The sequence below is a fragment of the Sminthopsis crassicaudata genome, chromosome 1 (genome assembly GCF_048593235.1).
Source record: "Sminthopsis crassicaudata isolate SCR6 chromosome 1, ASM4859323v1, whole genome shotgun sequence".
NCBI classification, from domain to species: Eukaryota; Metazoa; Chordata; class Mammalia; order Dasyuromorphia; family Dasyuridae; genus Sminthopsis; species Sminthopsis crassicaudata.
Window position 1 is genome coordinate 398,506,211 of NC_133617.1, and position 13,902 is coordinate 398,520,112.

A 13,902-nucleotide genomic window follows, 5' to 3' on the forward strand; every position below is an offset into this window, starting at 1 on the left:
AATTACATCATTACAGCATCCTGAATATGTGTCAACTAGAGAACCAATACATCACCATGCTAAGTACTAAGTATATGTAAACTAAAGAACCATCATCTCATCAATTCCACTGAGTTAACACTTTGTTGCAAATATCCTTTTTTCAAGTATACTTCTCCAAAGTTCTAGCCCTCTACAAGAAACTATACCAGAATCAGGAGATCATTGTATACTTCAACAACAATGCTATATGATGATCAATTCTGATGGATGTGGCCATTTTCAACAACGAGATGAACCAAATCGGTTCCAATAGAGCAGTAATAAACTGAACTAGCTACACCCAGAGAAAGAACTCTGGGAGATGACTATGAACCACTACAGAGAATTCCCAATCTCTGTAATTTTGTCCGCCTGCATTTCCTTCACAGGCTAATTGTACACTATTTCAAAGTCCAATTCTTTTTGTACAGCAAAACAACTGTTTGGATATGTATATATATATTGTATTTAATTTATATTTAACATGTATTGGTCAACCTGCCATGGGGAGGGGGGGAGTAAGGAGGGGAAAAATTAGAACAAAAGGTTTGGCAATTGTCAATGATGTAAAATTACCCATGCATATATCTTGTAAATAAAAACAAGAAGAAAGAAAGAAAAGAAAGAAAGAAAGAAAAGAAAGAAAAGAAAGAAAGAAAAGAAAGAAAAGAAAGAAAGAAAGAAAGAAAGAGAAAGAAAGAAAGAAAGAGAAAGAAAGAAAGAAAGAAAGAAAGAAAGAAAGAAAGAAAGAAAGAAAGAAAGAAAGAAAGAAAGAAAGAAAGAAAGAAAGAAAGAAAGAAAGAAAGAAAGAAAGAAACTATACCAGGAAGAAAAGTAAACAGAAGAAAACTCTGAATACATTGAAGAAATACTATATGATGAAAGAAGCCCAAGAAATAGAAATATGTGCAATGGGGATATGCGAATTAATAAGTTAACTTAAGGTGAACAACTCCATTTTGTTTTTCAAATTATTCTGTGCTTAAGTATTTATTATGTTAAATGGTTTTCTGCAAGAAGCATTGAAGTAGTTTTAAAATGTTGTTAGACACAGCCAGAATCACAAAAATCTATCAGAGGTCCAGATGTCAGTCAGCTACTAGTTCATGACCAGGATAGACACCTTGCTTCCCACATTTAGAAATCTGACTATCTGTTTAGTCAAGAACCAGTGCTGATAAACAGACTTTGCCATCTCAAACAGAGACATGGATAGCCTCTGGCTGGGCAGAGAAGAAACTTTGTCATGAATACCAAATAGGAGACACTTACCTTTAGGAACCAAGTTGGGGTTTGTTCGGTCTCAGAGGGATTGACACTTAAATTGTTGAGTAGTCTAAATAAAGTTTGATTGTATTCACTGATGAGGGTGTTTTATTAGTGTATTATTTGCTCCAATAAGCTATGTAACAGTAAATCAATTTTACTTGGGTACCATGTGTTAGAGCCTATTAAAAACCTCCTTTTCAGTTTCTTTACAAAAATTACAAAATATTTCTCTGTCGAAAAACCTTTTCTCAGCTTGTCTCCTCGGGTGGGTTGGGATAAATAAAGAGAAGGAAATAAGCATTTATACAGCACCTACTATGTGCCAGGAACTGTACTAAGTCTTTTACAAATATTATCTTATTTGACTCTTACAACAATCCTGAAAGGACACTGAGGGAAAAAGAAGTTAAATGACTTGCTATAACAGTGTAACACAGCTAATAATTGTCTAAGGCCAATCTGAATTCTTGTTTTCCAGCCTCCTCCCAAGGTTCCATTTACTATGCCAGCAGCTGTCTAGCAGAACAAGGGGGGAAAAAATCTTTCTTAAGGAAATGAGTAAGAATGGAAATTAAAGAGAACAACTTGTCTTTGTAAGATTCTGATCTTCCCTATTTCTAGAAACAATTTAGGTTGTAGCTCACCTAGAAGCAAAGTCTTCTTCTCAATTCAGAAAGGACTAAGCTAATGATCTGAAGAAAAAGGTCCTGATATATAAGGTCCAGACTATATAAGGAAGGAGAATAAAGGAATAAAGGAATAAAATAGTGATTATTGTTCTGAAACATTAAACCCCAAACTGTATTTTAACCTATTATTATCTTTTATTCAAGATTCTTATGTTACCTCCTATAATCTTGAGATAGGACTTGATTAAGAGCTTTGGAGAGAAGAAACTAAGCTGGTTTAGTTCTCTCTATGCTAGAAATGCATGAATATTAGATTGATAATAAATAAAATAGTTTGTGAAAACCTTTTGCCTATGGAAGAGTGGATGCCCATCAACTGGTAAATGAATAAGTTATGGTATAGGAATGTAATGGAATATTATTGCTATAATATTGTTATAATAATGATAAGTAGGTTGATTTCAGAAAAGTCTGGAAAAACCTATATGAACTGATGCTGAGTAAAGTGATCAGAATCAGGAGGACAGTGTACACAGTAACAGCAAGATTATGTGATGAGCAACTATGATAGACTTAGTTCTTCTGAGCAATACACTGATCCAAGACAATTCCAATAGACTTGGGATAGAAAATGCCATCCACAGGCACAGAATTGCTGTAAAGACTGAATGAGGATCGAAGCCATATTATTTCACCTTTTCTTCCTGTTTGCTTTTTTTCTCATGATTTTTTCCTGTTTGCTCAGGTTTTTCTTTTACAACACAACTAAAAGGGAAATATGCTTAAAATGATTACTCATGTATAATCGTTATCAGATTACTTGCTGGCTTGGAGAAGGGAGAGGCAAAAGAGAGTGGGGACAGAAAATATGAAACTCAAAATCTTACAAAAATGAATGTTGAACACTATCTTTACATAAAAATGGAAAATACTACTGAAAAACTTCTGCCTAAAAATAGTGGAATGCCAATACTTTGCTTCAACAGATGTAACCTATCTACAAGAGAAAAACTGCCAAATAAATACAAGAAGTTTTGAAGGAGAGGGGAAGGAAAGAAAGCTTGGTCATGTGAATCCCAGGAATAGATGAAAGAAACTTCAAACTGAAAACGACTGGGAGTATCATAGAATAAATGCAGAGTTTCAGGTTAAAGAAAAAAATACTGTGAACAAAGGGAGAAAAAAGGTTCATTTTTCAAGGATACATAGTCAGGATCACATGAGCCTAAAAAGCATAGGAGCTCTTGGAATTCAATACTTTACTTTGTTTCTCTTTTCCTAAGAGGCAGAAGGGTTTTAAAATGCAGTACAAAGTAGAATTCAATAATGTTTCTCCTGAAAATTCTTTTTATTGTTCTCTATTATGACTTTACATTGTTTTTTGATTTTTTTTTTTTTTTTTTTTTGTTAATTTGATCTTCCTCCAGGTTGGTTTAATTTTTTTTTTTTGTTAAGTCTTCTCAAGAAACTAATTTTTGGTCTCTTTCCAATTTTCCCATTTTCTCTAATTTTAAGATTTCCCCTTCCATGTTTATTGCCAGTTTATTTTTCATTTTTCAAAATTTTCCAATTTTACATCATGTTCAGTAATTGTCTATTTTGTTCACGCATCTTGGGGGAGAGAGGAAAGGGAATATAATTTTTCCTCTAAGAACTACTTTAGTTGCATTCCAGAAATGTTGTTGTGTTATCTTGACATTAATCATTGTCTTTTAGTCATTAATTATTTTTGTGATTTATTAATCACAATGTGCAGGATGCCATCAAATCTCTATGTCCTTTGCTTGTAACTCCTTATAATCATTATTTTTTACTATGTGATCATCTATATATGGCACACATTCAATATTTTTGCTTTTTAAAATTTAAAATTTCTGTGGTACATAGTTGATTTTTGAAAATGTGCCATATGGTGCTGAGAAACATGTATACCCTCTAATACACCTATTCATTATAACCTATAAATCCTTTAGTTCTAAATTCTCCAAGTTTTTCATCCCTATTCTCCCTTTTGCTTTGCTTTCTGTTAATTTGTCCAGGTCCAAGGGAAGAACATTAAAGGTTCTTACTACTATTATGAAATTTTATAATAATATAGTAATCTTATATTATCCATTTTCTAAGTAAGGATGTTTCAACTAATTTTTTTTTTTAATTTGGTTACATCCAATCTCTCCTTTCCTAGCTCTCAAATTTCTTCTATTTGGTAGAGTTTCTTTTCTTCTGTGTCTCTTTAAAGAAGTTTTTCTTTATTTTGTTTCTTCATTAACATATTATTTACATAAAACATACCTGAACCACAAAATATAGGGTTGGAATAGAATTTACTATGCATACTTCAGGCAAATGTAAAAAAACAAAGGAATGGCAATAATGATTTCAGGCAAAGCAACAGCAAAAATACATATAATTAAGAAAAGAGCACTATAAATAATGTATTAATATCCAAACTCAAAATATATGCACAAGTGGAACTGTTTCTAAGTTCAGAGTTCTTAACCTGATCCCAAAGGGATCTATGGATAAATTTCAGTTCCCTAATTTCCCTTTTGCTTGGATTGGGGAAAATTTTTTTTTTACTTCATTTCAATATAATTGGTTTTCTTTATAATACTATTTATTTTATTCATTTAAAATATTATTGAGAAGGAAGTTCACCTAACAGCCAAAGGTCCATGCCCCAACAGGTTAAGAACCCCCTAAATTACTAAGTACTAGATGGAAAAACTAATCATATTATAGGAAGAAAGTTAGTAAAAGTCTAATCATCCTGATTTTCAAAGATTGTGATTTTCCACTTCAGACCTAAATAAATCTTCTTTCTTTTTTTTTTTTTGCTGAGACAACTGGGGTTAAGTGACTTGCCCAGGGTCACATAGCTAGGAAATATTAAGTGTCTGAATCCAGATTTGAACTCAGATCCTCCTGACTTCAAGGCTGGTGCTCTATCTACTGTGCCATCTAGCTGCCCCCTAGATCTAAATAAATCTTAAAACAAAAACAAAAACAACAACAACAACAACAACAAAACAACAACAAAATTAAATACCTGAATAATTCAGGAAAAGCTAGATATAGATTTCTAGGGTCAGAATGGGAATACAAAATCGTATCTTTTAAAAAAATTGACTATGTGTGTTAAGACATTAAAAAGCTTATAAAACAAATGACGAAAAGCATAAATATTAAACATATCTTTTACTAACCACAATATAATAAAAATTACCATAAAGGTCATTTGAAGAGTTATGAACTTAAGTAGAAATTAAATTATATCATTCTAAAAAATATGGGTCAATAAATCAGACAATGGATAATTTCATTTAATAAAATATAATTGACAATATATCACAATTTTGGAGATATAATCAAATTAGTTATTAGGAGAAAATTTATATTTATAAATAATTTTATTAACAAAGAATGAAAAAAATTTTTAAAAGAAAATCTGGCAACCAAAGGTAAACAAAATTAAAAATAGAAAAATTTAACTGATTAAAAACTTTCTTTGAAAACAAAAAGAAAAACTTTAGATAAACTTGATTCAAAAAAGGAGGGGGGAAAATGCACCAATTAAATAATTAGAAATACTAAAATGACCACTCACTACACAAAAATCACTTCACAGATGTTTCTTGAAAGTTCCTGTGGCTGAAAAATTCACTGTCCCTGTGACCAAGTAATAAAGGAATTCTCAGAACTTAGGTTGGTGTTCAAATTTGATCTTTTACTATATCCACACCCTGTTCCTAAACCATTGGTATCAGAATCTCCAATTCCCCTTATCCCTCAGTACTTTCACAGTAATGAAAACACCTTGTCCTAAATTCACTTTCTTCCCTTCCCAATTTGAATCCTATAGCTGTTCAAAGCTACAATATCGTTTAATGTCAAATCCTTTACTCCCTTTGTTCTTTATCAACACTCATGCCTTATCAAATTCAAACTCTGGATTCAATGTTGCCATGTTATTGTCCTTCCTAATTACATACATTATATAAGAAAAACAACTTTGAAAAACCTGCAAACTCTGATTAATACAATGATAAACCAGGATTCTAGAGTACCAAAGATAAAACACACTATAAACCTCCTGATAGAGAAAGAATGCAGAACAAGACCAATATGGGGATTTGTTCTGCTAAAATATACATATTATGAAGATTTGCTTAAAAAAAAAAAAAAAAGTTTAATAAGGGAGATAAGACAGATAAATGCTTGTAGAAGTGTATAAAGGAGTGAAAGAGCAAAAGGTACATACTAAAAATTAGAAAGAAGGAAAAGAAGTGTTGGTACTTGCTCCTTCTCATAAGTGAGTTACTTAAGTATACAAACATGGGAGGAGGGGGTGAGGAAAGCAGGCATCAAATTAACTTCATTTTTATCTGAAAAGGACAAAGGAGGACTGAACAAACACACAGAGTTTGTAAGTAGAAATACATCAAACTCAACGGGGAAACAATCAGGTTGAGAATGTTCGAAGTGTTAATATCAGGAAAGTAAGCAAAACAAGCTTCCTAATTTTGAAAAGACCATTAAAAGAAGGAAGGAAGGAAGGAGAGGGGTCTCTACCAGTTGAGAAATGGCTGAAGTGCAGCAAATGAATGTAATATAGTATGACTGAATTGTAAAAAAATGATGAAAGGGATTATTTCAGAGATTTTTGGGTACTATAGGTTACAGAGTGAAGTCAGCAGAATTAGAAAAATATATAGACCAAAAAACCTACATTCTAAGGAAAAACAGCTTTGAAACTGTGATGAATGCAATAATCAACCATATTCTCTATGATGGAGCACTTCCTGACAAGGAAGGGATGGACTTGATGTAGAAAGAAATATATATTTTTTTGTCTGACTGCATGTTTTCACTGTAAGAAATTTTTTGTTGTTGTTTTGTTGTTTGTTGCATTTTTTTAAAAAAGTATAGGTGAAAGGGGAAAAAAGGGGTAAGAAATCCTGATACCTCCCCTACCCTGGGGCCATTTTTTTAAATGCAAAGAAGAGGAGAGAAAGAGGATAGTTTTAAAAATAATGTGTGTGTAAAATGTATGGGATTGCCTGTCATCGGGGGGAGGGAATAGAGGGAGGGGGGGTAATTTGGAAAAATTAATACAAGGGATAATATTATAAAAAATAAAAATAAATAAAATAAAAATAATGTGTGTAGTTTATTAAGCACAAGTAGTCTGAAATGGAAATTCATAATTTCATATATAGTCCCTTTTATAGTCAGCTAAATATATGGAAATACTTTTTCATCTTTAAGTTAAAAATTAAAATTTTAAAATAATCAAGTTGACAAATATAAAGTGGGTGATGCATGGCTAGACAGCAGTTTGTATCATCTCTGAAAACCTAGTATTATATTTTCAGTGTGAGTACTTACACCTTAGGAGCCAATAACTGTTAAAAACCAGAACTTGATTTATTGTTTTGTCAATGAACTTGAGATAATGATGAACTTGAGACTTGAAAAAAAGTAATGGACAAACTAGCGATAAGGCAAATTAAATTCAAAAGCATGTGGAGAGCCAATTATAAAACATTTATTAGCATACCACTAGCAGTTTGTTTTTTAAAATATCTGAACTGTCAGTCCTCTATGATTCCACAGTGTGAATTGGCAACCTTGAAGTATATTGTGAGGCATCATGTCCAGGACTAAGAAAGTGATCTCACTACACTCTATCATGGCCATACCACATCAGGAGAACTACAATTTAGTGCTAAAAGGACATTAATGAGCTGGAGAGCATTTAGAGGAAGGCAACTAAGACAGCAAAGGGTCTCAAGAATGTTTAATGTAAAGACTTGAAACTTAAGGAGACATGATAGCTGTATTTCAGTATTTGAAAAACTGTCAAATGGAAAAGGGATTCAATTTGCTCTACTACATTCCAAAACACAGAACTAGGAACATTGCATGAAAGTTGAAAAGAGGTAAAATTTAGGCCTGATGTCAAAGAAAATTTCCTAACAATTAGAAATATACAAAAGAGGAACTTGTACTAGGTTTACTGTAGTTACATATAAACTAGATTTCCTCTAAGACCTATTCTAAATCAATGGATATTTCATATTATTACATATCTAAATAAATCATTACTTTTGTCTCTCTACTGCTAATACAAGAAGTTCTTAATGAAGTCACATATTAACCAAAGTCAAAATAGAAAAGGAATTTATAAAACTGGACAAAATACAACTGGAGCAACAAAGAATTTTAAGTAAATAGCAAGGGGGAAAAATAGGAATGAAGAATACCATACTCTCAAATCTCAAACTATATTATAGAGGAGTAAAAAATCAAAATGATTTGGTTCTGCTTAAAAACAAAAATGTAGGATTTGTGAATCAGATGAAATTAGCAAGCACCAAATACAAATATATAATAACCCAGTGTTTGACTCAGAAATGGCCAAACAAATTGTAATACAAGAATGTAATAGAATATTACCATGTAGAAATAATAATGAATATAAAGTATGGAAAAACTTACATGAACTCATGTAAGTGAAGAAATCAGAACTAGAAAAACAATATAAGCAAAGACTATAAAAATAAGTTTCAGAGAGACAGTTTCTACTAGGTGTCAGCACTGAGTTAAGCATTTTGCTATCACTAATGAAATCTATATGTTATATGTAAAAATACACAGAGAAATGCTTCAAAGGTATTTGGCAGATCCTCTCTAAAGGACTTATGAGAGAACATGAATAAGAAATACGCAGGTTGAAAAGGAAAAGATAATTTAGATCTATAGTGATGAAGGGAATGTCTACATCAATGGCGATCAAATTAGAAAAACGTGGTTAAGAGTTACAGTTGTATCACTAATTAGCTGTGCCATCTTGAACAAGTCAGTTAACCTTTCAGAATTCATCTGAAAATAATAAAGGTATACCTGACTCAATTTATTTTATTTATTAAGTACCTATTATGTTCAAGGTTCCATGCTTGATCTCTAAGGCTCGAGGTTCTAAGATCCTATATTCCTACAAACTTATCAACTTAGAACAAAAGGGTAGGATGTCCACTTTCTGAAATTAATAAGTAAAATATCCCCATTAGCTATAATGTAACATAAATCCTTCCATAATCTCTTTAGATGTGCTGAAAGAGAAGGAGAGATATTTAAAAGGAATACCTGGATTGTGATGGTCCCTTTCTCAGTGTCTGTCTGCAAGTGAATCTCCATTTCTGGCAATGTCTGGCCTTCTGAAATCAACTTATGGCGCAATTTTTCTAAGGCATCACTACTATTGGAGATCAGTTCTCTTATAAATACCTATTGAAAAGATATAAAATAGAAGCAATCTGTAGTAAACACTGTGATATTTAATTATCTACAATTTAAATTTCCATAGAATTGGGAATAATCATCTCATCATATTAGATTCTTTGAACATAGAGGTTTTCCTGACTTTTTAATTACAAGGGGGTTTCCTCAAGATTTCTCCACAAAACCCTTTCTTCAGGAGAGATAAAGCCACAACCTGAAAATTTTTCTGAATTTATGTTAGAAACTGCCATGTAAAATTCTAAAATAAAAGATAAATGCTATCAAGGAATTTTTTGTAGCCAAACCATATCTCTTCTACTGCATAAAGGGAGAAAGGTTTACTGCTTCTTTTCCAAATACTGAGTTTCAATTAAATATCTCTATTCAATTAAATATTAAAAACAGAAATCAAATGTATTTTACAGACATATTAAGGCTTACTACATTATCGGAGACAATTGAAAACAAGTTATGACTGACTTCACTTTACAGACAAATATATATGATTCAAAATTACACACAGTGCCCAGAGTATCTAAATTAACCTCAAGAAGAACTGAATCTAGGGTAAAGTGAGGTACTTAAAACTGGGCTTTATACAATAATATTTCTTTTAAGACCCCCTTCTCTTACAATATACAATTTACCCTTTTATTCTACTTTTCTCTGTAAAACAATACTCAATTATGTATTTATGTTCTACAGTAAATGCCCCCCCACACCCCACACACACTTAAGATGAGGCAATTGGGGTTAAGTAACTTGCCCAGGGTGACATAGCTAGGAAGTGTTAAGTGTCTGAGATCAAATTTGAACTCGGGTCCTCCTGACTTCAGGACTGGTGCTCTATCTACTCAATGCGCCACTAGCTAGCTGCCCTACTCTTTTCTATTTTTCATTTCTTAAGTATTCTGTCTTTCAGAATTCTAAGCTCCTCAGAGAGCTTGTTATACAGCATATAATAGATATTCTATAAAGATGGCTCACTGGCCGATTTTTAAGCAATCCTCTCACAACTCTCTAAAACTTACTAGTTAAAGGAGGCAGCAGCATATTTACTAAGCATAATGTATATCAAAAATTCATCATAATGGAATTTTAGTTATTTTAGATTTAAATTAGTCCAATTTCTTATCACCCCCTTTAACTTGTTAAGGGGATTTACTGATTTAAATTGTCAACTAAATTAAATTATTTCCAGAGTAAACCTATACAAAGGACCATTTGGCTATATTTATCAGTGAAACTAGGAACAAATTTCTGTTTAAAGGACTCTATGGTAACTTAGAACAGAACCTGCCCGTTCAGTACATTCTCTTAACTAACATACTATCTGGCATTCCTCAGAACTGTCTAAAAACACACCTTTGCCAAAAGAAACAATGCCAGCAATAGGAGTGATTACAGATACTATACCTCCTTCTCTGAGTACAATGATCGAGCAACAATGTCCAAAAGCTTCTTTGTCTCAGCCTGGAATTCATGTTTGGAGACAGAACCTAGCAAATAATTACATACATAGCCACTGAAGTCTAATTTCTATTTTCCTGAAAGGATACATTAAAATGATTAGCAATGAGGTTACTTTTAATGATTTTTGCAATTCTTTTTTAAAATAGTGAACAGTATGAAGAGAATCACTGAACATTTTAGGAACACATAACTTTTGTGTGAGTCTTACTGGTAAGGAAGTCCTACAAAATAACTGTATTTCCCACCTTGATCAATGGATTTAGGCTTTCTAGGGTTTCTTTTTACAACAGAATGAAAAAGACACTAACACTATAGCTAGGAATCAATTAATATAAATAACTCACTCTCCTGAAATGATTCTATTATTTGAAGTCCTAATGCCTATTTCCATTGGGTAGCCTGGAACCAACATTTTACATAATGAAAACTTCAAATAATATGAATCTTTAAAATAAATAAATAAATAGATAGATAGATATTGGTCAAAATTAATAATATAGAAATAACATATATTTGATTACTAATCTCAGGGAAAGGGGAGGGAAGGGAAGAGGAAAGATTAGTATATGGAACACAAAATTTAAAAAAATACATTAAAAATTGTTTAACATCTAATTGACAAAAAAAAAAAATTTAATTATAGATGAGAAAAAAAACACATAAAAATGACTGTACCACTGGATCATGCTTTAAAAAAAGATTCTATTAGTATCAATTTGGCAAATACCTTAAAACTGGAATTGGTCTTAAATATTCTTTTCAGAGATTATAGAACAGCACAATTATCTGGCAATCTCTAAAGTAAATCTTTTTTTTAACTTGATTATCAGCCCTAAACTATATTCAAGAAACTGAATCTAACACCATCCCTTTATATCTCATCCTTTCTGTTTTTACCTGGACACTGAAAACCAGAAATGGACAGATTTCAAGAATGGCTATGAGGTTCATCTTTATAGTTTCTATAATCCTTGGGGAACAAAAGATAGGAATTCAAAAAAGGAATCCTTGTAGAATCTCATACAGTAACCATGATCACTAGTAAAATCAACATCCCCTAGTTTTATAGGTAGCCACCAGAGGGTGTGAGATACATTAGGATGAAAGCCAGAAGTCTTTACTGTTAGGGGGGAAAGTATGATATCTCATGTGCCTGCAACCTGCTATATTCAAAGTTAACAAATAGCTGTATCACATAATTGCTTCCATCATCTGAACTATCTCCAATTGTTGAGCCCAATAGCAATAGACAATTCAGTTCCTTCTCAATACCCTGAACAGTCTCTGTACTGCCGATAATAGTGTGCAGTGGCTCCTCTTTTTTATCTTCAGCTGCTTGGGTGCTATATTTCTGTCCACCATTGATGCCAGAAACAGCCAAGTTCCGCATAGGGCTCACAACTTTGACATTTCTCCACAGACATGGGGAGAGTCTTCCTGGGGAAAAAAAAAATTCAAAATGGTTGGAAAATAATAGCAATAGTATTTATTCATATAGCACATTAAAATTTTCAAAGTGCTTTCCATGTTAACCCACCTTAACCCACAAAAGCCCTGTAAGATGAATTATATTTTTCTCCCCATTTTACAGATGAGGAAGCTGAAGCATTAAGGAGATAATAATTTGTCCAAGGACATACAGCTAAGTGGCTAAAGTAGATTTCAAACTCAAGTCTTCCCGACTCCAAGTCCAAGCTTGAACAAGTTATTGTACTCTATTGTACTCTAACCTCTATGCAGATTTTTTTAAGCTGTCAATTTTGTCAAAATGTCCATAATTCCCCACAAGAAATGAAGTACTTGAAGTTACAAAGTTTTCCACACTTTATTGAATTGTATTATTCTGATTATCTTTCCTTGTACATCTCAAAAACTAAGGTACCCTAGGACTTTGAGGAAATTCAGAAAACATAATTGATTTATACCTTAGGTCTCCAGACTTCTAATGAAACCTGTCAATGAACTACTATACTGTCTTATGCCATCTACTCACCAATCATTTCAATTCAATACACATTTATTATATGAATACTTGCAAATAAAAATGTTAGATACTAGGACTACAAAGACAAAAACAAACAAAATTAATGGGAAAGAAGTTTGCATTCTGCTGGAAGGGAAACTACATATACACAGATAAGTAAATACAAAATAATCTCAAGAGAGAAGGTAATAACAGCATGGAAAAGGTAGGGAAGTTCAGGAAAAAAAAAAGTTACAGTAAGATTTGGCAATATGAGCTCAGCTTTGAAGGAAGCTAAGGATTCAATGAGGCAGAGAGAAGGTAAAGACATGAAGGAAAGAGATGGCACATCCTGTACAATAAAGAGCTAACAGGGCAGTCCAACTGAAAAAAGAATGCAAATAGTTACTAATGGGGAAAAATGTTTAATATAATTATATACGTAAACCTATATTGGAATAGATTTGGAGGGAGGGGGAAAGAAAGAGGAAAAAATTGGAAATCAAAATCTTATAAAAATAAATGTTGAAAACTATCTTAAACTGTGCATACCCTTTGATCCAGCAGAGCTACTACTGGGCTTATATCCCAAGGAAATACTAAAGAAGGGAAAGGGACCTGTATGTGCCAAAATGTGGCAGCCCTTTTTGTAGTGGCTAGAAATTGGAAAATGAACGGATGCCCATCAATTGGAGAATGGTTGGGTAAATTATGGTATATGAATGTTAGGGAATATTATTGTTCTGTAAGAAATGACCAGCAAGATGAATACAGAGAGGCTTAAAGAGACTTACATCAACTGAGACTGAGTGAAACGAGCAGAACTAGGAGATCATTATACACTTCAACAATGATACTCTATGAGGATGTATTCTGATGGAAGTAGATATCTTCAACATAGAGAAGAGCTAATCCAATTCCAATTGATAAATGATGGACAGAATCAGCTACACCCAGAGAAGGAACACTAGGAAATGAGTGTAAACTGTTAGCATTTTTTGTTTTTCTCTCCAGATTATTTTTACCTTCCGAATCCAATTCTTCCTTTGCAACAACAACAAAATTCGGTTCTGCACATATATATGCATGGGTAATTTTTCAGCACTGACAATTGCAAAACCTTTTGTTCCAACTTTTTCCCTCCTTCCCCCAAATGGCAGGTTGACCAATACATGTTAAATATGTTAAAGTATAAGTTAAATATAATACATGTATACATGTTCATATTTATGAATCAGACTTTGAAATAGTGTACAATTAGCC

General features: G+C 32.4%; 1 protein-coding gene across 2 annotated transcripts in view; it reads right to left on the reverse strand.

Moving 5' to 3' along the window:
* Positions 1–13,902, reverse strand: part of TRAP1 (TNF receptor associated protein 1) — an 82,474-nt gene that overhangs the window by 40,965 nt on the left and 27,607 nt on the right. For both annotated transcript variants that reach the window (XM_074279988.1, XM_074279989.1), the window contains exons 2-4: positions 11,949–12,113; positions 10,620–10,702; positions 9,069–9,209 (exon numbers count right to left, since the gene is read on the reverse strand). In XM_074279988.1, the coding sequence (XP_074136089.1) occupies positions 9,069–9,209; positions 10,620–10,702; positions 11,949–12,113 (389 nt within the window). The remainder of the gene's footprint in view (positions 1–9,068; positions 9,210–10,619; positions 10,703–11,948; positions 12,114–13,902) is intronic.